At 42.1% G+C, this 26,119-nt stretch overlaps 2 protein-coding genes across 3 annotated transcripts; both read right to left on the bottom strand.

The window, feature by feature from the left end:
• Positions 1-7,641: 7,641 nt before the first annotated feature.
• LOC147304654 (uncharacterized) lies at positions 7,642-14,207 on the bottom strand. Its single transcript, XM_086280451.1, has 5 exons — positions 13,647-14,207; positions 13,518-13,537; positions 13,318-13,432; positions 13,069-13,242; positions 7,642-8,737 (listed from the first exon to the last, which is right to left on the bottom strand). The coding sequence occupies exons 1-5, from the start codon at positions 13,647-13,649 to the stop codon at positions 8,120-8,122; spliced, it is 930 nt and encodes a 309-aa protein (XP_086136577.1). The 5' UTR covers positions 13,650-14,207; the 3' UTR covers positions 7,642-8,119.
• Positions 14,208-14,312: 105 nt separating this feature from the next.
• Positions 14,313-16,818, bottom strand: LOC147304653 (uncharacterized). 2 transcript variants are annotated; one of them, XM_086280452.1, is made up of 6 exons: positions 16,696-16,818; positions 16,108-16,140; positions 15,892-15,944; positions 15,229-15,608; positions 15,025-15,141; positions 14,313-14,819 (listed from the first exon to the last, which is right to left on the bottom strand). In XM_086280452.1, exons 2-5 carry the CDS (start codon positions 16,122-16,124, stop codon positions 15,025-15,027), a joined length of 567 nt encoding a protein of 188 aa, XP_086136578.1. In that variant the 5' UTR covers positions 16,125-16,140; positions 16,696-16,818; the 3' UTR covers positions 14,313-14,819. The 2 variants fall into 2 exon arrangements, with proteins under 2 accessions (XP_086136578.1, XP_086136579.1); XM_086280453.1 differs by having other exon boundaries at positions 16,591-16,741.
• Between the last annotated feature and the right edge of the window lie 9,301 nt (positions 16,819-26,119).

Here is a 26,119-nt window from a genome sequence, read left to right as displayed (position 1 = left end):
TCCAGAGTCTCGGGCATGCCAGGGCAAAAGCATGGTTACCTCTTTGCTTTAGCTGAGATCTAGGCTGCACTAAAAGTCATTGTCCTGATGGTCTTACGGCTCTCCTAAGGTTACATGCCGCAGTACTGTTTATGATTTTAAAGGTAAGCAACAGAATTTTAAACTCAATGCTCATATTAACTTATATTTGATATGAAGCCAATGCAGGTCAGGAAGGACCAGGGTAATAGAGGCAAACCTTCCAATTCCTGGGAAAAAACGTGCTGCAGCATTCTGCAAAAGCTCCAATCTATAAAGAAGGGTGGAGTGGAGACCAAAGTAAAGGGAATTATAATAGTCTAATCAAGAGGTCACAAAAGCATGAATAACTTTCTTAAGGTCCTCGTGTGGTATGCAGTACTTGGCCTTGGGGATTTGATGCATTTAGTAGAAACTACATTTAACTACAGAGGATACTTGTTTGTCAAACAAAGAAGCTGTCAAAATGGACAGCAAAGTTGTTTTCATGTTTTAATTAAAAAACAGTCTGGAAACACAACATAGAGTAGTCAAGACCTTTTTCCCCCTTTACTAGTTAAAAGCTTTAATCAGCAGGGTACTAATTTCCACATCTGTAGTCCACATCTTGACCTTCTCAATAGACACAGTTTTATCTATCATCTCAGTTTGAACATCTCCCTCGCCTTACACCTTACTCTTTTCAACAGTGTCACCTAAAGCTTACCTTGCTTTTGAGCAAGGAAAAGCTCACAAACACTGAAAATGAAGTAGTGTACAGCTTTCAAGTGTAATTTATACATTTTAATATTAATGTCTTTAAAACTATCAGTGACATTGAATGCAGTTATTAATTATTATCAAAACATCAAATTGTTCATAAAACACAAGTTCGATTGTTTTTATTTTAAAGCCAAAATGATACCAGTTACATAACTAGTGTTTTATAAATCTTGATTCATAAACATCTATGTTAGAAACGCATTTCTTATTCACAATACTTGTTATTATTATACATTTCATGTGAAAAAGTTTCATCCTCCTCTTAGTCTTCCTACATCTCTTTTTGAGAATTTAAACTAATGACACATATACCATAAGGATGAATAAACAGTCAACGAAAACCAAAATTTAAAACAAGAACATTTATTATAAAATATTCACACATCTGTCACAACTCTTCCCCTGTCTGAGTGGTGGCCTGAGTCACATCTGAACAAAACAAAGAAAAACAATATTTTTCACATTTGTTATGTATAGAGCAATCAAAAAATTGCATGGATAAAAATGATATTTGCATACATCTAAACCTTATTAAAAAAACAAATAAACAAATGGAGACAACAACACATGATAATAATCATAGGTTCACACTTTTCTCCAAATGGTTCATCACAAACTCTTCCAAATAAACACTTTGTGTTTGTTTGCATGTAGCCAGAATTTCCATAGTATCTTAAAATGGGACACTGAACTGAACCTTCACTGTTTATTGATATATGCCATTTGTCATGTCAAATTTAATTTTAATGGAAACACAGTGAACAGTACTCAACACTTTCTTTCTCCCTTTAGTAGATAGACCTTTATTCAGCAGGGGACTACTTTCCATAACTGTTGTCCACACCCTTGGCTTTCTCAAAAGACAAAGTTTTATCTTTTGTCTCAGTCTCACCTTAGACCCTATTCTTTCAACAGTGTCAACTCAAGGTCCCCCCCCCCAACGATCCTCACACATGAAAACAAAAGACATCAGTTGAATGTCTCCGCCAAAGTTCCTTCAGAAGTGCATATTAGCGAATGGTGCAAAATTTGGCAGTACATTTTACTGTGTGGCCTCTGTGTTTATCTGCCAGTTTATCAGGCTAAATCTGCTGAACTAAAATCCAGCAATGACAGGCTGTGGGAGACACAAAAACAAAACCAAAAAATGGACACAAACACATGCACACACACAAAAATAGTCCTCTACCAAATAATTCTTGTGTGACCTTTCTGTAATGTCTTGTGAGGTTCTATAAAAGAATGAACAAGGTTAGATCAATTTCGTAGCAACAGCTTGTGTTATTAAGCATCTGCATTTATTTAAATGGTAAATGGCCTGTATTTATATAGCGCTTTACTAGTCCCTAAGGACTTCAAAGTTCTCACTGATGGAAGGAGGTTTTGGCTCAAAATCTCACGATACATGGCCCCATTCATTCTGTCCTTAACACGGATCAGTCGTCCTGTCCCCTTGGCAGAAAAACAGCCCCATAGCATGATGTTTCCACCCCCATGCTTCACAGTAGGTATGGTGTTCTTGGGATGCGACTCAGTATTCTTCTTCCTCCAAACACGACGAGTTGAGTTTATACCAAAAAGTTCTACTTTGGTTTCATCTGACCACATGACATTCTCCCAATCCTCTGCTGTATCATCCATGTGCTCTCTGGCAAACTTCAGACGGGCCTGGACATGCACTGGCTTCAGCAGCGGAACACGTCTGGCACTGCGGGATTTGATTCCCTGCCGTTGTAGTGTGTTACTGATGGTGACCTTTGTTACTTTGGTCCCAGCTCTCTGCAGGTCATTCACCAGGTCCCCCCGTGTGGTTCTGGGATCTTTGCTCACCGTTCTCATGATCATTTTGACTCCACGGGATGAGATCTTGCGTGGAGCCCCAGATCGAGGGAGATTATCAGTGGTCTTGTATGTCTTCCATTTTCTGATGATTGCTCCCACAGTTGATTTTTTCACACCAAGCTGCTTGCCTATTGTAGATTCACTCTTCCCAGTCTGGTGCAGGTCTACAATACTTTTCCTGGTGTCCTTCGAAAGCTCTTTGGTCTTGGCCATGGCGGAGTTTGGAGTCTGACTGTTTGAGGCTGTGGACAGGTGTCTTTTATACAGATGATGAGTTCAAACAGGTGCCATTCATACAGGTAACGAGTGGGGGACAGAAAAGCTTCTTACAGAAGACGTTACAGGTCTGTGAGAGCCAGAGATTTTCCTTGTTTGAGGTGACCAAATACTTATTTTCCACCCTAATTTACGAATAAATTCTTTACAAATCCTACCATGTGAATTCATGGATTTTTTTTTTTCACATTCTGTCTCTCACAGTTGAAGTGTACCTCTGGTGCAAATTACTGACCTCTGTCATCATTTTAGGTGGGGGAACTTGCACAATCGGTGGCTGACTAAATACTTTTTTGCCCCACTGTAAGCCATTTATTCAGCGTAAACAACCTGCTGAATCTCTCGTGTCCTCCTCTGACCGGCGGTACAGGCAGGTAAATCTTTCTTTAACTCTGTCCTGCTTAACTTAAAATAATAGAAAACAATAGAAAGAAAAACATTCTTGTAACAGTGCACATTTAGTGCATTTAGTACAATTGGCTTCAGTTGAGGTATTATTTCAGCTTTTCTAATGCTAATCAGCTGCTCCTGTTTGTAAACCCGCTTGTTCCCATGATTACGCATCTTAACTCATCATCATTATTCATCTATGTATTACTTTTATGTATTAGTCATCTATTTGTTGTAATCATCTATCCTTGCAGTTGTTTATTACACAAAATAAATTATATTATCACACTTCTGGCCACATAGCGCTGATATTCACTGCACATGCCCATATTAACTTTTTCCAGCCAGCCAGATTATTCAGCAGGACAATCTGGAAACGGTTACAGATACAGTCAACTGCCAACTAAGATCTGCTAGAAATTAAATTCCAGTCATTAAAATGAAAGTAAGTGCTTTTTAAAAAAAAAAAAAAAAAAAAAAAAAAAAAAAAAAAAAATTCATACATACCATTTACTAATTTTATTTTTTAACAGTTGCTTATTTTCAGTGAATTAAGAATAGATGGATTTATGCCTAATTAGAACTGTGTCAACGAGTGTAGCTTTAATGTTATTTAGAAATATAAGGATATAAGCTTATTAGGTTCATAATTGGTTAGCTTTTGTGTTACTGTGTTTAAATTAAGGGTGATGTAATTCATTTAAAAGTGAAATGTTGCGATTGTGTCAATGAAATAAAAAAAGAAAAAAAGAAAAGAAACCTGTGTGTCTGCACAGGTTGAACATTTTTATACTAAATTTAATTGCATAACAACACCACATGCAATAATAAAAATGATAGCATTACTGCTGTTCTTTTCCCACATTTTCTATCAGTTAAATAAATCTATCGCTATTGCTATGACTGCGGCCACATCGCTGGTGTTAAATCATGGTGTGCGTACAAGTTTAAACTTTAAGCTGTGATGTTTTGTACTGGCTAGAGACACGTAAGGTTTGTTTCTTGAGGACATAAATGAGGCCATTACTTTTTATTATACACAGGGAGAGACAATTTTAATTGTTATCTCAGACTTGAAATCAAAAACGTAATCTGTCAAAGCATCTGCTGAATGCAATCCTTGTATAAGAAGATGTCAACATTATGGATATTTGCACATCCATGAACTCCACAGTAATAAAGAGTATCACCTCCCTGGAGTTGTGTTGATATCCTCAAGGATCTAAGTCCAGTATTGACATTCAGTCTTTTAGCTTTGTGTTTGCAATCTACAGATCCTTTAAAAAGTGCCCGACTCTTCACTGTTTGTTGCTGAAACATAATGTACACTAGGTTTTTCAGCTTTTGAATTCATCAGTATGAAAGTACTCTGCACTATACATGACATGAAACTGGAGGCTCTGCCGGGGAAGCTGAGTCAGATAAAAGTCGAAAGGCCTGGGATATTTTTTTTCTTTAAGCCTGACAAAATATCCCTGATGATTTCTTCTTGGGGAAAAAAGGGAGGTTTGTTGATTTTTCCCAGAAAGAAGATGCTGTGAAGAGTCTGCTAAGTGAAAGCACATGAATTCATTGTTAAATTACAGATTGCACAAAGCTGTTTCCAAAGCTTGCAGTTTAACCCGCCTTGTCCATTAAGCGTTCCTTCCACCTCTTACTTCCTTGAGGCATGTTACACCACTCCTGCATCTGTTTCAGTATCTTGAAGGCAGAAATGTCACGGTTCTGGGTCCGTTGGACCCAGTATTTTGAGTTTATTATATTTCGGTTTAATTCTGCTTCATGGATTGTTTTCTTATTCTTGTAGTGATGACGATTATTATTTCTTGTTTCTGTTTATCCGTGCTTAAGGATTTGTTCTCAGTTATATCTCACGTTTAGTTTAGTTCAGGTTCCATGTGTCATTCTCTGTCTGTCTGTCTCTCAGTGTAAAGTCTGCATGCTTGTTTAGTAATTCATGTTTCCTGTTTTATTGTGAAAGTCTTTCTCTTATGTTACTGTGTGCAGCTTGGTTCCCCCCGTCTCGTTAACCCTGATCTCTCCCAGCTGTGTCTCCCTCCTGTTGCCCATTCGCTGATTACCACCCTGTGTATATTAGCCCTGTGTTTTCCTGTGCTCAGTGTCGCGTCGTACCCTCAGACCCTGCCTGTGTGTGCCTGCTTGGTTTCATGCCAGCAATAAAAGCTGTGGTTTTAGTTACATTTCGTCTCTGAGTCCTGCATTTGGATCCACATTTCCACCTGCCCGCACACAGAGCCCTGACAAGAAATGCCTTCAAGTAGTGATGGCCAAATGAAGCTTTCCGAAGCACTGAAGCTTGTATTGAAAAACGGTTCATTACTCGAAGCTTTTCAACACAGTCCTCTCCGGTGACATCTGGTGGTGAAAATTTTGAAGAGCAGCTTGAATCTGCAAAATAAAACGGACTGCTCAATTATCACTGCTCACTCAAGAGTGGAGTTCTCTCTGATATTGGGCCACCGTTCCGTTGCTTTGAACATGTAATTGGTTTTGTTTTCTCGACTGGGGGGCTGAAACAAATGTAATGCGTATTTGCGTAATACATTTTGATCAATAAACTTTCCCTATTTAAACATGCACTATGGTGGCCTTTCTTTGCTCATAACTCCTTGATGTTGGTAAATACAATAAGTGAGCAATATATATAATATACATATGAGAATGCACAGCACATTATGGAGTATGCCCCTGCTGTGAAGTCCTGCCTCCATCTACTTGTCGTTTAATCACTGGACAGCTGGACAGGTTCATACAAAATATTAGATGAGGCCAATTGTCCTATACATATTTTTGACCTAGGGGTGGGATTGATTGTGAACTGGAAAGGGAAAATGCTTAGGGAGCTGAGTACGGCTGCATCGTCACTGATTTGTAGAATCATTTTTGATTCGATACAGGATCCGATTCAATTTGATTGGAATCTGGAAAGTTTTGCCTCAGTCAGAAATATTACAATTCTGATCATTTAACAGTATATATCCATAATTTCGTATCTATTAAAAGAAAGCTGACACATGTGAGACTTAATTAGAGATGTAAACAGAGTTATGAAACCTGCAGCTGCAGAAGCCAGCGGGGAAAAAAAGAGGCAAACACAGCGCGGACCCGCCGACACATCAAAATCTGACTCTGACGCGTCGGGTCCGCGCTCTGTGTTCACGTTTGTATGCAGAATCCGTAAACCTGCTCCCAGTTACTGTTTTAGCTGTATGGTGTTTGACGACATGTTGTGAGGTTTAACCTGAGATGCTGGCGTTTCAGGCATGATAACGTTAATTTACAAATCGACACGGGATTGTAATGAATCAATATCACTTTATTCAATTTAGCATGGATTGTAATCAGAAAGGCGATAATCAAAACCCACCCCTAATCAAGAACTTGCAAAGTAAAAACATGATCTATGTCAGGTAGCCCTTTTGTTATTTACAGTTAACAAGAGGATTAGTGTTACTGTGCGCTGGCTGAGTCTGTTTCTTTTCTTAGAAATAGTTTCTCCTGCCCTGGAGAAAATCCACTTGCATGGAACAGAAGAGGCTGTGGAGTGCAGGAACTACACTGCAAGCTGGTAGATATGCAGGTATTCCTGGGTCCTGCAGACTATCACCTAAAAACAATAAACAAAATGATTTTCTAAACTGTGTAGCAATGTCATGTACGTATAGTGTCAAATACATTGTTGTAGTCTTCATCAGCTTTAATTCACATGGAAGTGTTCCTAAAGTCACATGCTGTAATGATATTTACATTATGAAAACATGATTTTGGACATTTCAAGTTTTGCACTTCGGCAGATAAAAAGAATTGAGCAAAATCAACTCAAAATATTCCCACACGCCAGAACGTCCTCTCTTCCTCGCTGGCTCCATATCTGTCAGTGGAATGATCACCTCGTCGCTATCTGTCACCATCAACACACTCCACGAATCCCGTGGATGATTCACTTCCTTATATCTGTTTGAATCAGGTACCGAAGCAGTTACGTGCGTAATGAAGCTTCGGACGTCACTGGTCACGTGACTTTTGCCAAACGAAGCAAGCCTCGACACAGTGCTTCTGAACCAGTGTGTTGTTTTTTTCGACACACGCTCCGGAGCGTCAGCTTCAAGCGGGCCATCACTACCTTCAAGTTTCTTTTTTTTTTTTTTGTTTTTTTTTTTTTTTGTTGATTTCTCAGAAATTCTGCTCTCCTAAAATGAATGAGCAGTTATGGATTTAAAAACCCGTCACAGCTCTGATAAATTCATCAGTAGAATCTGCAGACACACAATGTTAAAAACAATAAATTGCACAAAAATGCTGGATGTGGAAAAAAACAAAACAACTCACATATGCAGTTTATTTATTTTATTTGTTAGAAGGTTCAATAAGCACTCCAGTTGAGTTTTCTGTCAATTATTTCATGGTTGAGACTTTACAGGATTAAACTGAAACAAGTTAGATTTTACAATGCAGAAATATAATTAGTGCTATAACTGCTACAACTATTATAACTACATGTGTAGCGCTTATGAAAGAGGTTATAGATGGGATCATAAAAGGAAAAAATGGTTTTGTTGTTTTTACTTCATGTGCATCCTGGGTATAGACCAGTATAAAGGTGTTTCTTCCCAATAATTGCTGTCTCGCATCCTTCATATTGCATTTTAAAACGTAGAAGCCTGATTTTATTATTACATATAATTTCTAACAAGCACATTATACGGAGCTGGAGAGTAAACAGTTTGAGCAAATCCACACTCATTCTGTCAGAGCATCATTTATTCATCAGAATCAGACCAAAGCAGATGTATCAGGTCACCTCTGCACCTTATGATTCTGGGGTGTAAAATTCTCCTGTCCATGTCTTAAACTGAATTGTTCGTAACACACTCATAAGATCCTTACGAACCTCTTCCTCTGCTCTCTGCCTGTTTTCAGCTGAGTGTTCGTGCACATGTGTTTTATTTTTAACTTCTTCCTCATTTGTAAGCAAGTTGCTCAGGCTCTCGGGTTCAGCACAGTTACCATACTCCCACTCTTTTGTTTCTGTTGTGTTCAAGCCAAACAAATTGTGACATGATCTGCAAGGGTTCATTTTTTCATCATTACTGAGATTAAATGCCTCACACCTGATGTTTCCAGGTACTTCAATGGTTCCATCAAAGTAATCTTTCTTGACCTTTTTTGGATAATAGGTCATCACTGCACCAGATACATATTCATCCCATTTGCTAAGACAGGAGGCAGCAATCACAATTTTCCCCGGGTTAGGACCGTTGGTGGACATGGAGACTCCGTAGTACCTCTTTGAATTTTGGTCGGTTTTGGATTTCTGGGAAATGCAGATGGTGGAGGAGACCAGAAAAAGTGGAGCAAGGTTTTTGATGAGTTCTTGCAGACTCTTTCTTATTTGCTCTTCGTTCTCTGGATTCTTCAGCAGGACAATCTGGAAATAGTTACAAATACAGCCTAAATGTTACACCAGCATCCTAGAAATGATCAGCTTCCATTTGTTTATATTGTAACTGTAATATTTTTATAAATATCTGACTCTAATTCATGAGATTTTGTGATTTCTTTTAATATATAGTTGATCAAGATGTTTAGTCTATTGAGTTATTTAGCTATGCAGGACAATTAGATGCTTTTTATTTAGATAAGAGATGGAGTGGAATAGTTCAAAATATATCTAATTTCAACAGAGGTGGGTAGTAACGAGTTACATTTACTCTGTTACATTTACTTGAGTACGTTTTTGAAAAAAATGTACTTTTAAAGTACCTTTTTTGCACGATACTTTTTACTTTTACTTGAGTACATTTGTGAAGAAGAAACGGTACTGTTACTTCGCTACATTTGCAAAATTCGACTCGTTACTCTTTAAAAAGTTGGTACTTTTTTACCAATGAGATGTGGCCATGCAGTCACATGACCAGTTTGAAACTGTGGCGGGCAGAGCGGCCCAAGCGTTTCAAAGTAGCGGACACTAGTGATGTGCGATACCACTGATTTCCTTTCCGATCCGATACCAAGTAATATTCAGGGTGGTATCGATGATACTGATCTGATACTGATACTTTGTACAAAAACTTATTTTATTTATTGTATCTCAAATTATAGCGTCATAATCTCCCGGAGCCACCATTCTCCCGAATTTCTCTCGATTTTCCACCCGGACAACAAAATTGAAAAACCATATCGCAGAATTCATAGTGCAGCCCAGCCAATTCCAGTTTCCAACAATGACGGCAGCTGCTTAGTTTTAATATTACTCTTATTTCTCTTTCTGGGTCGCAAAAAAAAAACTTTTAACATGTTTTCAGGTGAGAATGTAACTGTGTAAACTTCAAATTTCTGAGCCGACCGACACATCGTTTTCAAACCCCCGTGGTCTTTCACTACTCGGGTTAAACATGATATATAAGTCACTTTGATAACTTAAAAATGTTATTGTTTGGCTTTTTCAGTGTTTTATTTGTTTGTGGGTAAATCGGTTTGGCTGAGATTAAAGTTATTGGGTTAGATTAAATTAAATTAAACTTTTTTTTTTTTGTCCCATTTGGATCTTTAGCCGTCAGAATTTTTGTCTTAAGGCCAAGAAAGATGCCAAGCAGATTTATTTTACCAAGTGGATCATCATGGCCTTGCCATATTGGTCCATTTGATTGACCTTTATTATAATTATGAATTTATTTTATTTTATTTTCGGTTGCTACAAACGGGACAGACATGACTGGGGGATAGGACAGGGAGAAAGAATGAAAGAAAGAGAGGGAGAGAAAGAAAACCAGAGGGGAGAAGAGACGGTGAGAAAGGGGGGAAGAAAGAAAGAAAAACAAACACAACACCTGGATCACCTGTATGGAAAAAAAAAACAGAAGAGAAAGCAAACAACAAAGAGCAACATAATAAGAAAAAAAAAGCACCATCACAATAAACTAGCTAGCAGTAGATATCAATAGTTACTAAATATTAAACGATATTGTGCAGCACGCAAGATAGACAGCGCACAATGTGCTTTGAGGCAGCAGCCAAGAAAGGTGTAGTCTGCGTCTGTGAACACCCGTGTGTACACCTGTATGCATACCTGTGTGGATCAGCATGCTTGTATTCCAAAGGTTTCTCCATGTAACGATCTGCTAGGGAGTGTGGGGAACCATAGCCCCGTCCCCCAGGGCATGAAGCAGGTATGGAGGAGATCCAGGCCCCAGACATCCAGAGGCTCCAGAGTACGAGGACCCGAGGAGGACCACCAAAGGGGGGGAACCGTGCCACCCTCCTGGGAAGAGCTGAGTAGAGCCCCAAACGAGACATCACCCAGCAGCTACGGAGCAGAGGCCAGAGGGGGTTGCAGTGGCATGCCCGCGGGCTCTGCCGGCAGCCAGCTGTGCCAGAGAGGACCGAGCTTCAGCCCCCCGGAAGGGGCCCAGCCGGGCCACAGGCGCCAGGCCCTGCCAATCGGCCACCAGGAGTGAGCCGGTACATACATGAGTGCCCAGCCCCAGTCGACAAGAACCACCAACACACCAACGTCTGAGGGCATCAGCCACCGGCAGGGAGTGTGGTGAGGGGGGATAGGCCTCCGTACTTTGGAGGGCCTGAGATGTACCCAGAGAGGTTGAGTCTAAGACCCAACCTGATATAGATACAGACGAACAGGCGCACGCGGACACAGATGTGCATTCCCACCCCCATATACACAACCAAATACTCGGCACTCACCCAACGTGTAGACAGACACAAATAGACACTGCACAGACAGTCGCACTCCCCAAACATACTCTATATTGCATGTGCATTTATGCAGAAATAAATGCACATTCATACAATTTATGGTAAACTGAGCTGCCTTGTATGTACATATGTTGAAGATGCCTCGTTTTAATGTTTTCTCTGAGGCTGCTGTGCCAATTGGAGCAAAAATGAATATAAAGTTTACAGCATATCTTGTCACTGGAAATTGTTTGCACTGTTTATATACTTATATTATTTACTATACTGGTGAAAAAAGCTTTGTTGTGAAAAACTGAAATCTGTAAATTAGAGTTGTTGTGCCTTATTTTGTTGATGTTTTTACATATATTCCTTTTGAAAATACTAAAATTTGTATATTTATTTATTTTTGTTTGTCTGATATTTATTTATAAAATAAATCAGACATTTTAAAGTTACTCGCTACTTGAGTAGTCTTTTCGCCAAGTACTTTTTTACTCTTACTTGAGTAACTTTTTTTGAAGACTACTTTTCACTTTTACTTGAATAATAATATTTTAAAGTAATGCTACTCGAGTACAATTTTTGGATACTCGACCCACCTCTGAATTTCAAATCAACAAGCAAAAATCCATCTTTGTTATTACTGATTCAAAACGTATTTTGCAAACAACCTTTTTTCCTGGGCTGTCAAGAGAAATACTAAATTTAATCTTTGAGTTGACTTAACAGATCCAGCAGCTACACAGCAACAGCATCATATATGCACTGAAGACTGTAATAGAGCTGGGCGATATATCGAGTTTTTAAAAAATATCGATATATTTTTATACGAGATATAAGATGTGACAATATCCTTTATATCGATATAGTCTATGTTACGTTATAATTATACTTGTGGAGCCGCAAGTTTGCCTCTCTTTCGTCCACTTTCGTCTTTACAACGTTACTCGGCCTCGCCTCTCCTTCACTGAACACAACTCCCCCTCCTCCCCCATCGGATGCGACAAGATCAACACGGCAAATCTCCGTTAACGAGTTACTGCGCATCGACCCGTGCGTGGGACTGGACACCGTCAACGTGTTAGCTAGCTAACCACGCTAACGGGCTAACCACGCTAACGCCATGCAGCCCAGAGGTGCTGCACGGACTAAAATCCTTTCATTTTCTCAAAAGTTGACAGCGCGCCTTATGTATTAATTCTGGTTGTGCTTGATGGCCGCGAACCGATTTTATGTGGTACACAGCGCTCAGCAATCTGTCAAAAAATGTTTTAGTACGACTTTGGTAAGCTACGGAGCTGCACCGCTTGATGGATTGTCGGAGCATTACGGCTGAGCCTCGCGGAGTGATACGTACTGTGCTTCAACGTAATATTACCTTACTGTGTATAAGGACCATAAATGGCACCTGTTAAGAGACGTGGTTGCGAAGCGGATTTCAAACTCCAGGCTGTCAGTCACGCAGTACAAGTTGGGAACAGAGCAGCTGTGAAATCTGTCTTTGTTATTGTGCTCAGCGTCTTTTAGTTTACATTTTGACTGCACAATTGTGAGCTTTTTGTTATGCACAAAAACAACATTGTTTTCTTTTATTTATGGAGCATTATTATTTAATAAATGCTCATAATTTATTTTTGAGTAAATTTTATGTACATCTGCTCTATGTTAATAAAAGTGCCTGTGTGACATCTGGGACACAGCTTTGACTAAGAACTCTCTTTTTGTTCTTACTTTATGGCTTTAAAAAAAATATATCGAGATATATATCTTATATCGCCATCCAGCTAAAAAATATCGAGATATGAATTTTGGGTCATATCGCCCAGCCCTAGACTGTAAGTATGTCCAATACTGAGTCTTTTAGATATGATTTAGCCTTAACTAACAAATTCTGAAGCAAGTCTCTAGTTCTCCAGCAGTCTCTGAGCACTGTTGGGTGAAGTATGAGGCACACTTTTCAGCCATTTTTTAGACTTACCAGACAAAAAACACTTTGCATCATACTTTCTTTAAAACGGAAGTTTAACAGATTGACTGAAAATGTGAGAACAGTTATCTTACCATGTCGAGCACACAGGAGAACGGACTCCGTCTGGGAAGCTGAGTCAGATAGAATTGAAAAGGTCTGGGAAATTTGTTCTTTAAGGCTTTCAAAATATCACCATCAGAGATTATTTCTTCTGGAGAAAAAGGGATTTTGTTGATTTTGCCCAAAAAGAAGATGCTGTGAAGAATCTGAGGGAAAACACATTTACTTAATGTTACAAGTGACATAACAGGACAGTGTTAAAGGTGCCAAAATTAACCCACCTCATCCACTAAGTGTTTACTTCCTGGAGCCATGTTAGACCAGTCATCCATCTTCATGATAATCTTGTAGGCATTTTCTCTGAAACCTTGTTGAGTTTTCAGAAATTCTTCTTTTCTAAAATGATAATGAGTGAGCTGTTAGGGATTTAAAAACACAAGAGGTCTGATAACTTTGGCTTCAGCAGAATCTGCAGACATACCTGTTTTGCTCTTGGTCAGCCTATTTTGAACATGAGAGAAAACATATTTAATTTAATATTGACAGAATAAAATAACTATCATTGGTGGCAGAGAAGACGACAGTGAAGAAGTGAAAAGCTGCTACTCACCATTGCTGCAGTCTAAGAATGAAACAGAAAGCACAGAGCGAACAGCCTCCGCCTTAAAATGGTTCCTCATGTGATTTAAAGAAGACCAGCCCTGCACTGGACTCTTACTCTACTGTAGAAAACAGCTCCACGGGAGAGCATGCGAGCAACTCTCCTAGTAATAGCTAGTGGAGGTTAATATGCAACCGCTGATCACTTTGTTTATCATTTGCTCTCCTGGAGTTAATCTAAAACCTGGAAGGACTTTGTTCCCATGTTATTCATATACTGCTATGCAGATGGTTTTTTCTTGTCCAATCCAAATAAAGATATAATTTTAAAAAGAAAACAGCTCCATTTACCCTGCACACCCGTGATCTTTAATGTTGTTTGTATTGTTCTAATGCATTATGTTTAAAGTACTGTTAAAACTACTCTATGGTACTGTAACTGTCAGGTACATTTATGGATGAAACAGTGAGATGAATACAAGTACCTTTATAATATGTACTATTATGCTCACTCTTGTTTAGTTTATAAAAACACAGTTTCAGATGCACTCACTGAATTTGCAACAGGAAGGAACAAACGCACTGCAGCATTGTGCAGTACTGTTAAACAGCACACAACACTGCAGGTGTTCTGTAGATAATGTCAGAAAATAATCCACACAAAACACAAACAGTGTTAACTTTGATCACTTTAATTATTCAGTATTCATATTTATTAATGTTAGTGTAAGGAAGGAGGGTGAAATGAGCAGTGGAGCAAGAAGTGAAGGTCACACAGAGAGCAGCTGACATCAAGAAGTGAAACATTTACTTAAGAATAAACTGGCCCTGTTATCAGACATGCTGTGATTGGGTGGAGTTTTCCTGTTGTCATTATCACGTGTAACTGATACTTCATTAGTTTTTTTTTTTCTTCCTGTTGATGTTGTGAAACTTGCAGTAATAAACTACAGCATCAAAAAATACTTTTCTTCCTCCTTTAGCAGATACTATCATCTAATAAATACAATCTGGGTGGAGAAATAAAACAGATCAGAATTCCATGGAGAATATAACATTTTTACACATTCAGCTCTGCTTTAGCGTTAGTATGTGGTCAGAGGGTTCATGCCACTGAAGATGATGTTTGCTTTCATGCTGTTGAAGCCAAAAACCTGAAGCTCTTTTGGCTAAATACCAGAATCTGTAAGAGGAAAAAAAAGTATTATTAAGAGAACAACAACCTCAATGATTATCCACATCAACCACTCTGAGACACAACATGTCATGTTTCTCCATCCCAGCAAACACCAGCTGTGTTTCACTGAAGTGATGAATAACAAGGAAAGAGCAGTCAAACATAAAGGCTTCAATCCTGGATCTAATTCTAAGCTGGGATGGATACCCACCTATGATTTTAGGCTTTTTAAGAACGCCGACTTGGTTTCCTTCACCAGCTTTTGATGCTCTCCCTCCAGTTTCCTCCCCACGCCTCCCATCTTCACTGCTTCCCAGTCCTTTTCAGTCTAAACAGAAGATAACACAATACAAAGAACCTGTCAGGTGATCGATCTCTACCAGCAGGTCTTATTCTTAACACTCGAACTTCTCACCATATCTTTGAAGGCCTCTCCATTGTAGTAGCTCTTGGATGCTGGATACTCTATGTCTTTGTCATGTAGTTGCTGGAAACTGGAAGCCACCAGATGCAGCTCCTCTCCATCGTAGGCGTACAGCTTTTTGTCCTCACAGGTCATCAGCACGAGCTCGTCACATGGACACGAGGTGCCCTCCACCACACCGATGACCTGCATGTTTACGATTTTGGGGAGGTAGAATTTTCCCCAGCCGTTCACTTCATCATGTTTCCCTCTGTACATGGTGTCCTCCAGCCCTGCTATCCTCAGCATGGCACCAGCTGGATTCTTCAAGCTTAAATGCTTGTTTTTGTATTTGGAAACAAAATCTGACACCCATTCCAGGTATTTTATACCTGGAAATAAGCAGAGAAGATGAGCTCACTGATCTCATATGCTCGGACTACTGTCCACGTGCACAAAGGGAAGGCTTTCTTCAGTAAAAAGACAACAAAGGCTGACGTGAATCATTTTGCTGAACTCACTGAAGACCACAGTTTGAGACCCTACCGGAACAGATTTTTACCCTTAGGCTAAAAAATTATTGCGATAAAGGAAAAAAGATACAGATTGGTTTTTTGTAACTATTATGCCATCAGACCGACGTCTATGGTATGTAGAGGAAAAGCATGCCGTTACCTTCTGCCCTCTCACACTGCTGCAGATCTGGCATAACAAGAGAATGATGTGCACTGAAAGAAATAAAAAGGTTACAGTAAAATGAATCAGCGTGACAGTGATCACTGGAAACTACAAAGTATCACAACACTATCTATGAAATCCCAAAATGCAGTGTGGTGTCTGTAAGCACTAAACATGACATCCCTGCACATTTGTCTTCTGATATGTAGATACCTTGCACATACAGCCATTTCAGCCCTCAGTCACCTAGAAAAACAGGTGATTGTCAAAACAGTCATGGAAAATCCAACTTCACATTAATTCTACTTAAACATGTTTGGGACTTAAAAGAAAACTGCTCCATAAAAAGTATTGTAAAAAAAAAAAAAATCCTTTTCAAATATAATTTACATTGTCTGTAGTAAATAGCATTAAATAAAATGTCTTTTTTCTGTTATTTGCTTCTCACTCGGAATATTTATTCTTAGCCTCAACACTGTATGATTACGTTTAAAAACGAAACTAAGGTGAACGTGACAAACAAAGCGCTTTCTTGTTCTGTGATAATGTAAAGTTATTTATGTAAACACAAGCCGAAACACAAGCGAGTAACAAACGGACTGAAAACATTGCTTCATTAAAAACTCGCACAAACAAGCAGCAGCAGCCTCACTTCGCTGAGACAGCGCTTTAAAAATGAAGCTAGTCGTTACGTACCAGAGCTTTCTACACAGCCCTTTATCAAGCCGAGAGAAAGTCACGCGAAAAAAACCACTCATTACTAATAACGAGTATCAGAAAGGTTCAGCTGAGAGTAGTTACCGGGTTTACGGACGCACACTGACGTTTTCTGTCCTGTCGGGAGCAGCTGTGGTATCAGTAACAACAGACTCGGTACCACTACTGACTGTGCTGCCTTCACGTGCTCATCAACCGTTGTGATTCACAGTACTGTGCAAAAGTCTTGAACCAGCCCCTATTTGTATTTTGCATAAGCGAGTTTAGACCCTTTTGGGGGGTTGCACAAGCAAAAGTGCCCCTAAAAATAACTACAACAATAAATCTATAATGATACTATAACTATAACAATATTATAACTATGCTAAAAAAGCATCAATAAGACTTTCGTTGCTGCGGCAGAAAGATACAACGGCGGAGCAGTAGGTTAGGCGTGTGGTGTCAGGGAAGGCAGGTTTTCACAGCCGGCAAGCATCATCTAATCATGCCTTCCCTATTTCAGTAGCGGCCAGGCCGGAGAGGAGGAGAGAGCTGCTGGAGCAGTGAACACTGCAAATTGCTGAAGGACACAGTGTCCACAGTGATACTGTAAATAAAATAAAAAGCAATAACACAAGCTTGTGCGTCGTGTTGGGTCCTTTGGGGTCACATCCAGATTCCCCAAACATTCAGAAAGGGGCTTCATCAGAGAAAATGACTTTACCCAAGTCCTCAGCAGTCCACTCGCTGTAATTTTTGCAGAATATCAGTCTGTCCCTGCTGTTTTTTTGGAGGTAAGAGGCTTCTTTACTGCCCTTCTTGACACCAGACCATCCCACAGAAGTCTTCACCTCATTTTACGTGCAGATGCACTCTCACCTGCCTGCTGCCATTCCTGAGCAGGCTCTGTACTGGTGGCACCCCGAACCCGCAGCTGACTCATCTTTAGGAGACAGTCCTGGTGCTTGCTGGATTTTTTGGGGGCCCTGAAGCCTTCACAACAATTGAACCTCTTGATGAAGAGATAAATGGTTGATTTGGGTTGATTACTTACAACATCCTTCCCTGTGAAGCCCTTTTCATGCAATGCAATGATGGCTGCACGTGTTTCCTTGCAGGCAACCATGGTTAACAGGAAGAACAATGATTTCAAGCATCACCCTCCTTTTAACGCATCCAGTCTGCTATTCTAATTCAATCAGCATGTCATGAAGACCAGAGATGGGCAGTAACGTGTTACTGTAATCTGACTACTTTTTTCAAATAACGAGTAAAGTAAGGGATTACTATTGCAAAAACAGTAATTAGATTACCGTTACTTTCCCGCAGGAACGCAGCGTTCCTGCATTACTAAAACCGTGATTTTTTGCGTCACGACAGTGACGTAAGCGAGTGCACCGTTAGTGACAACAGCTGTGTGCAGATCAACAATGGATCACATTTCGATTGTGGGAGAGAGTATGAGCGTGCAGCATTTAAAGCGTGGAAGTACTGACCTTACTTTGAGTTTGATTCCATAAAAAGTGACAAAAACATTAGTGTCCGTTGTGCGTGGGAAGAAAACTTCTTTTTACAGCGAAAAAACCCCCTAAACTTCCAAGCAAGCACCGAGTGCGCAACGACGTAATGGGAAACTCACAGAGAAACTCGTGGATTCTTCCACTGACCGCTGCGGCACACCTGCACCAGGATAAACCTCCGCCTACCCCACTCCTGCTATACAGGTGAAAATAGAGCAACAGGTCTCTGCGACCTGCTGGAGCAGGGGGGCTAGGACTAGGAGGAGGAGTTGGCTGTCCGACTGCGGTCTGGAGTGTGGAGCCTTCCTGCTGCTGCGGAGTCAGGGCGGTCTGCCTCCCCCCACCGCAGGGAAAAGGGAAACACCACCTGGGTCTGGGTGCAGTTCCCCCCTCCAGGGGCGGGGGCACCTAGACCCGGTTTGTAGAGTACGCTTGGGGAGTGTGATCGTGTGTACAGCGTCTCTTTATGTCTGTCTCCACGTTGGTTGAGTGTGGAGTAAGTGCATATGAGAGCATGAGGGTGGGAATGGATGTTTGTATCTGTGTGTGCCTGTATGTCTGTGTCTATATGTCAGGTTGGGTGTCAGGCGCCACCTCTCTGGGGACATCTTAGGCCCTCCAAGGTATGGAGGCCTATCTCCCCCTACCACCACTTCCCCTGCCAGTGGCGGACCCCCTCAGACATTGGTGCGTTGGTGGTTCTTTGTGTCCGGGGATGGGCGTCCAGGTACACACCGGCTCACTCCTTGGCGGCCGCTTATCGGGGCCTGGAGCCTGGGGCTCGCTCGGGCCACTTCGGAGGTGGGGTGCCCCCGGCCTCTCGGCCTGGGGCTCGGTCACTCAGGCGCAGCTGGCTGCCGGCGGAGCTCACGGGCGCGTCACTGCAACTCCCCCTGGCTTCTGCTCCGCGGCTGCTGAGTGAGCCCTCATCTGGGACTCTCCTCAGCTCTTTCCGGGACAGTGGCGCGGCTGCCCCTCTGTTGGTCTTCCTTGGTCTCTTGTGTTCTGGGGGCCTCTGGATGTCTGGAGTTTTGATCTCCTCCACACCTGCTTCACGCCCTGGAGGACGGGGCTGTGGCCCCCCCACACCCTCTAGCAGATTATTACATGAAGGAACCTTTTAAAAAAACAAAAAACAAGCGCGTCCATGCTCACAGGTGTACACACGGGTGATCACACCCACAAACTACACCCTTTTTGGCTCCTACCTCAAAGCACACTGTGTTCTGTTGATCTTATGTGCTGCACAATAATGTTTAACATTTAGTATTTACTGTCATATTCCCATATATCATTGTGATGTTGTTTATTCTGTTACTCTTGTTCTCTTCTGCTTGTTTTCTTTTTTCTTTCTCAGCAGGTGATCCAGGTGATTGATATATGGATTTTTTTTCTCTGCCCGTTCTGTTGGTTTTTGTTTTTTGCCCTTCTCCCCCGTCCCTCTTCTCAGCTGTTTCTCTTTCCCTCTTTCTTTCTCCCCTTCTTTCCCCCAGTCAAGTCTGTCCCGTATTCAGTAAGTGAAAATAAAATAAACAATAAAAGGTGAATCAAATGGACCATTACGGCAAGGCTGGGATGGTCAATTTGGTAAAGTAAATCCGTTGGGCATCTTTCTTTGCCTTTAGACAACAATTCTGATGCAAAAGAGCCAAACGGGACAGGCAAAAAAAAAAAAAAAAAGAAAATAGAGCAACAGGACCGCTAGTCTTTGATGTTATTTATTTTCTGCTGTGTTTTACTTGCATCTATTTGAAAGACTGAGTGTAAACACAAAAAATAGGCCGGAGAGGAGGAGAGAGCTGCTGGAGCAGTGAACACTGCAAATTGCTGAAGGACACAGTGTCCACAGTGATACTGTAAATAAAATAAAAAGCAATAACACAAGCTTGTGCGTCGTGTTGGGTCCTTTGGGGTCACATCCAGATTCCCCAAACATTCAGAAAGGGGCTTCATCAGAGAAAATGACTTTACCCAAGTCCTCAGCAGTCCACTCGCTGTAATTTTTGCAGAATATCAGTCTGTCCCTGCTGTTTTTTTGGAGGTAAGAGGCTTCTTTACTGCCCTTCTTGACACCAGACCATCCCACAGAAGTCTTCACCTCATTTTACGTACAGATGCACTCTCACCTGCCTGCTGCCATTCCTGAGCAGGCTCTGTACTGGTGGCACCCCGAACCCGCAGCTGACTCATCTTTAGGAGACAGTCCTGGTGCTTGCTGGATTTTTTGGGGGCCCTGAAGCCTTCACAACAATTGAACCTCTTGATGAAGAGATAAATGGTTGATTTGGGTTGATTACTTACAACATCCTTCCCTGTGAAGCCCTTTTCATGCAATGCAATGATGGCTGCACGTGTTTCCTTGCAGGCAACCATGGTTAACAGGAAGAACAATGATTTCAAGCATCACCCTCCTTTTAACGCATCCAGTCTGCTATTCTAATTCAATCAGCATGTCATGAAGACCAGAGATGGGCAGTAACGCGTTACTGTAATCTGACTACTTTTTTCAAATAACGAGTAAAGTAAGGGATTACTATTGCAAAAACAGTAATTAGATTACCGTTACTTTCCCGCAGGAACGCAGCGTTCCTGCATTACTAAAACCGTGATTTTTTGCGTCACGACAGTGACGTAAGCGAGTGCACCGTTAGTGACAACAGCTGTGTGCAGATCAACAATGGATCACATTTCGATTGTGGGAGAGAGTATGAGCGTGCAGCATTTAAAGCGTGGAAGTACTGACCTTACTTTGAGTTTGATTCCATAAAAAGTGACAAAAACATTAGTGTCCGTTGTGCGTGGGAAGAAAACTTCTTTTTACAGCGAAAAAACCCCCTAAACTTCCGAGCAAGCACCGAGTGCGCAACGACGTAATGGGAAACTCACAGAGAAACTCGTGGATTCTTCCACTGACCGCTGCGGCACACCTGCACCAGGGTAAACCTCCGCCTACCCTAGTCCTGCTTTACAGGTGAAAATAGAGCAACAGGACCGCTAGTCTTTGATGTTATTTATTTTCTGCTGTGTTTTACTTGCATCTATTTGAAAGACTGAGTGTAAACACAAAAAATATTTTATTTTATGTGCTGGAATGTGCAGAAAATGGGTTTCAATGTTAAACTAATTTATTCAAGTCAGAGAATGTTGCATATAATAAAATTTTTGCTTGATGCATAAAGTTAAAAAAGAGATTTTTCCACTTGATTACATTTTGTATGATGGATTATGCAGAAAAAGTAGAATTGGGCTGAAAGATCTATCTTTTTATCACCTATTCAGGTTGTAAATTGGGTTTTTAAAAAGTAACTAAATAATTAAGGCGCTGCTGCGCCTTCTTCACTGTTTTGTTTATGTGTACTGACCACGTAAGATCCTCAGCCAGATGTACTCCAAGGAACCGGAAGCTGCTCACTCTCTCCACAGCAGCACCGCTGATGGTGATGGGGGTGTGTACTTCTCTGCACCTCCGGAAGTCCACTATCAACTCCTTTGTCTTTGCGACGTTGAGGGTGAGATGGTTGTCTTGACACCAGTGGGTCAGGGTGCTGACCTCCTCCCTGTAAGCCGTCTCATCACCTTTGGTGATAAGACCCACCACTGTAGTGTCGTCCGCAAACTTCACAATGATGTTGGAGTTGTTAGTGGCTGTGCAGTCGTAGGTGTAGAGTGAGTACAGGAGAGGGCTCAGTACACACCCCTGTGGAGCACCAGTACTTCTAATCCGGTCGTTAAGTCTGACATCACTAGCCGTGTCTGGGCCTAAACTCCACTGCAAGTCCATATATCAAACGATCACTATGGCATAACTGAGAGTTGAAAAACAGTCTAAAGTCTTTCATCTTTAATAAAATGATCAGCGTTCTGCTCTACCAGGTGTAACAATTGAGTTTAACATCCAGGCATCCATGAAAATGGAATTTATGACATTTAACGAAGTTAGAAGTTAGCAGGAAGTTAGCTCGCTAGCTCCTATCTACCGTATTTTCACGACCATAAGGCGCACTGTGCTAAAAGGCGCAGTCTCAGTTATGTGTGCCCTTACTGTATTTAACACACACATAAGGCGCACTGGACCATAGGGCGCATACAAGTACCGTATGCGTATTTAAAAATAAAGCGGGAGCAAACCTGAATTCGGTACCTTACTCACATTTCTATTGCCGGTGTTGTGCCAAAAAGTGATTGCCTGCCAAAAAGTGATTTCCAATGTTTCCGTGTATTTTTTATGTGTAATACCTTTATGTATGTTGGTAAATAGACTTCGGTGAACAGCGTTTACAAAGGGGTTATATATAGAATTAAAAGATTATCTGTTTTTTCAAGTATCTTTATAACTCTGTGTTATTGTACTCACATTATAACCAATCCGGTCCTTTTTCCCCCACTTACAATATTTTTACAGAACTATTGTAATATTTGCTGCCATTTCTGACATTTTTAATGTTAATGAGATTTTTTTTAACTGCATAAATAAAGGTTCTATAAAAGTCGCTGCCAAAAACTGATTGCGGCTTCTACCTTGTTACACGAATGTTGTTTGTGGCTCAATATGACTTTGTGTCAAATCAAATCAAAATCAAATCACTTTTATTGTCACATCACATGTGCAGGCACACTGGCACAGCACATGCGAGTGAAATTCTTGTGTGCAAGCCCCACAAGCAACAGACAAACACAACAACACAAACGAGCAAAATACAAGAATGGCTACATCTGAAACTAATAAATATATGTACAATATATAATAGTGTATGCATTTCTGGATGTGTATACTAAATATTATCCTGTGTGTGTGTGTGTGTGTGTGTGTGTGTGTGTGTGTGTGTGTGTGTGTGTGTGTGTGTATACACATTTTTACAAATTAAATAGTAAAAAAAATAAAATAATAATAATAAATAAAATATACAGAGTTGAATATGTGCAAAACAAGTGGCATTTATATACAGTGTGTGGAGTGCATAGTGTTGCAGTTCCCGTAGTGAAGCTGAGGTGTCTATGACGTGTTCAGCAGTCTGATGGCCTGATGGAAAAAGCTGTCTCTCAGTCTGCTGGTACGGGACCGGATGCTGCAGAACCTCCTTCCTGATGGAAGCAGTCTGAACAGTTTATGGCTGGGGTGACTGGGGTCCTTGATGATCCTCCCCGCTTTCCTCAGGCAGCGCTTCCTGTAGATGTCTTGGAGGGAGGGAAGCTCACCTCCAATTATCCGTTCAGAGCACCGCACTACTCGCTGGAGAGCTTTGCAGTTGTAGGCGGTGCTGTTGCCATACCAGGTGGTGATGCATCCAGTGAGGATGCTCTCAATGGCACAGTGATAGAAGGTCCTGAGGATGCGGGGGCTCATGCCGAATCTTTTCAGTCTCCTGAGAAAGAAGAGGCGCTGCTGCGCCTTCTTCACTGTTTTGTTTTTGTGTACTGACCACGTAAGATCCTCAGCCAGATGTACTCCAAGGAACCGGAAGCTGCTCACTCTCTCCACAGCAGCGCCGTTGATGGTGATGGGGGTGTGTACTTCTCTGCACCTCCGGAAGTCCACTATCAACTCCTTTGTCTTTGCGACGTTGAGGGTGAGATGGTTGTCTTGACACCAGTGGGTCAGGGCGCTGACCTCCTCCCTGTAAGCCGTCTCATTACCGTTGGTGATAAGACCCACCACTGTAGTGTCGTCCGCAAACTTCACAATGATGTTGGAATTGTTAGTGGCTGTGCAGTCGTAGGTGTAGAGTGAGTACAGGAGAGGGCTCAGTACACACCCCTGTGGAGCACCAGTGTTCAGTGTGATGGGGGATGAGGTGATGCTGCCCAGTCTGACCACTTGGCATCTGTCAGACAGGAAGCTAAGGATCCAGCTGCAGAGGGAGCTGCTCAGTCCTAGATCCTGCAGTTTCCTGTCCAGCTTCGAGGGAACGATGGTATTGAATGCTGAGCTGTAATCTACAAACAGCATTCTCACATACGTGTCTCTCTTCTCCAGGTGTGACAGGGCAGTGTGTAGTGTCAGGGCTATGGCATCATCAGTGGACCTGTTGTGGCGGTATGCGAACTGTAGAGGGTCCAGTGAGTCGGGTAGTGCAGAGCAGATGAAGTCCCTGACCAGCTTCTCGAAGCATTTGCTCATGATGGGGGTCAGGGCTACAGGTCGCCAGTCGTTCAATGAGGAGATGGTGGAGGATTTGGGTACAGGGACGATGGTGGCCATTTTGAAGCAGGCTGGGACTACAGACAGAGAGAGGGAAAGGTTGAAGATGTGCGTGAACACTCCAGCCAGCTGAGCCGCGCATGACCTGAGGACGCGGCCGGGAATCCCGTCCGGACCAGTAGCTTTGCGTGCGTTCACCTTCCTGAAGCACTTCCGCACATCCTCCTCAGACACAGTGTGCGCACTGACGTCATCCGCGGTGCGCACACTGTCCGGTCTCATGGTGTTCGCTGTGTCGAATCTAGCGTAGAATACGTTTAGATCCTCACACAGAGAGGCCGTGGTCTGCGGTGTGCTGGTTTTCCCTCTAAAGTCTGTGATCGTGTTTAGTCCCTGCCACATACTCCGAGGGTTGTCAAACTGTTGCTCCACCCTGTCCCTGTACTCACGTTTGGCTGCTTTGATCGTCTTCCGGAGTTGCTAATGTGCGTGTTTGTAGTCCGATGTGTTCGCGGAGGCAAAGGCGGTGTTCCGTGCCGCGCAAACATCTCCGTTAATCCAGGGTTTTTGATTTGGGAAGGATTTAACTGTTCTGGATGGGACGACATCTTCCACGCATTTCCTGATAAATCCACAGACTGAGTCTGTGTATTCATCAATGTCTTTTGCGGCTACGTGAAACATTTCCCAGTCCACGTGATCAAAACAGTCCCGCAGCGCAGACTCCGATTGGTCCGTCCAACAGTGCACCGCCCTCCGGGTTGGAGCTTCCTGTTTCAGCTTCTGCCTGTAGGCGGGCAGGAGCAGGATGGAGCAGTGATCTGATTGGCCGAATGGGGCGCGGGGGAGGGCTTTGTACGCATCCCGGAAAGAGGTGTAACAGTGGTCGAGAAGCCGGTTCCCACGTGTGTTAAAAGGAATGTGTTGATGGAGTTTTGGTGAGACTTTCTTCAGGTTTCCCTTATTAAAGTCTCCAGCTGTGATAAACGCTGCCTCTGGGTGTGCGGTTTCCTCACTGCTGATCGCGCTGTACAGTTCCCTGAGTGCTCGGTCAGTATCGGCTTGTGGGGGAATGTAAACAGCCGTAATAATCACTGCTGTAAATTCCCTCGGTAGCCAGAATGGCCGGCACTTAATCATCAGGTACTCCAGGTCCGGTGAGCAGAAGGATTTGACCGGGTGCACGTTCGCATAATCACACCAGCTGTTGTTGATCATGAAACACACACCACCGCCTCTGCTTTTCCCAGTAAGATCCTGTGACCTGTCCGCGCGGTGCACAGAGAACCCCGGCAGTTGTATTGCGGAGTCCAGTACTTTGTCCGATAGCCAGGTTTCTGTGAGGCAGATCACGCAGCAGTCCCGCATCTCTCGCTGGAATGAGATCCGTGCCCGAAGCTCGCACAGCTTGTTCTCCAGAGACTGCACATTAGCCAGTAATAAACTGGGTAACGGTGGTCTGTTAGTGCGCCGTCTCAGTCGAACCAGAACGCCAGATCTTCTCCCTCTGCGTCGGCGTTTGCGGCCTCCAGGGACAGAGAACAAAGGCGTCTCAGGTGAGATGAATGGGGGGTCTGCAAACGGAGCGTCCGTGTTGCAAAACTTGAACTCCGGAAAGTTATAAGAAAGACCGTCTTTTATGTCCAGTAAGGTTTGTCGGTCGTACACAAGGAGACAAGTGCTGCTCGTGAAAAAATAAAGGAAAAGTAAAATTAAACACAGAAGAAAGCCGTTGCTTGGGGGAGCTCGCGACGAGGCTGCCATACTCGGCGCCATCTATTGATTCATCCATGTGTCATCCATGAGTGATGCATTTGACATATGTTTCACATATTATAGGCCAACAAGTTACTTATAGCAGTTTAAATAC

The sequence above is a fragment of the Aulonocara sp. 'chitande type north' Nkhata Bay genome, linkage group LG22 (assembly GCF_057382095.1).
Source record: "Aulonocara sp. 'chitande type north' Nkhata Bay isolate Kocher_YH1m ecotype deep benthic linkage group LG22, A_spYH_male_GT1.1, whole genome shotgun sequence".
Lineage (NCBI taxonomy): Eukaryota > Metazoa > Chordata > Actinopteri > Cichliformes > Cichlidae > Aulonocara > Aulonocara sp. 'chitande type north' Nkhata Bay.
The sequence above is the reverse complement of the archived record's forward strand: the minus strand, read 5'-3'. Positions and strand labels throughout refer to the sequence as shown.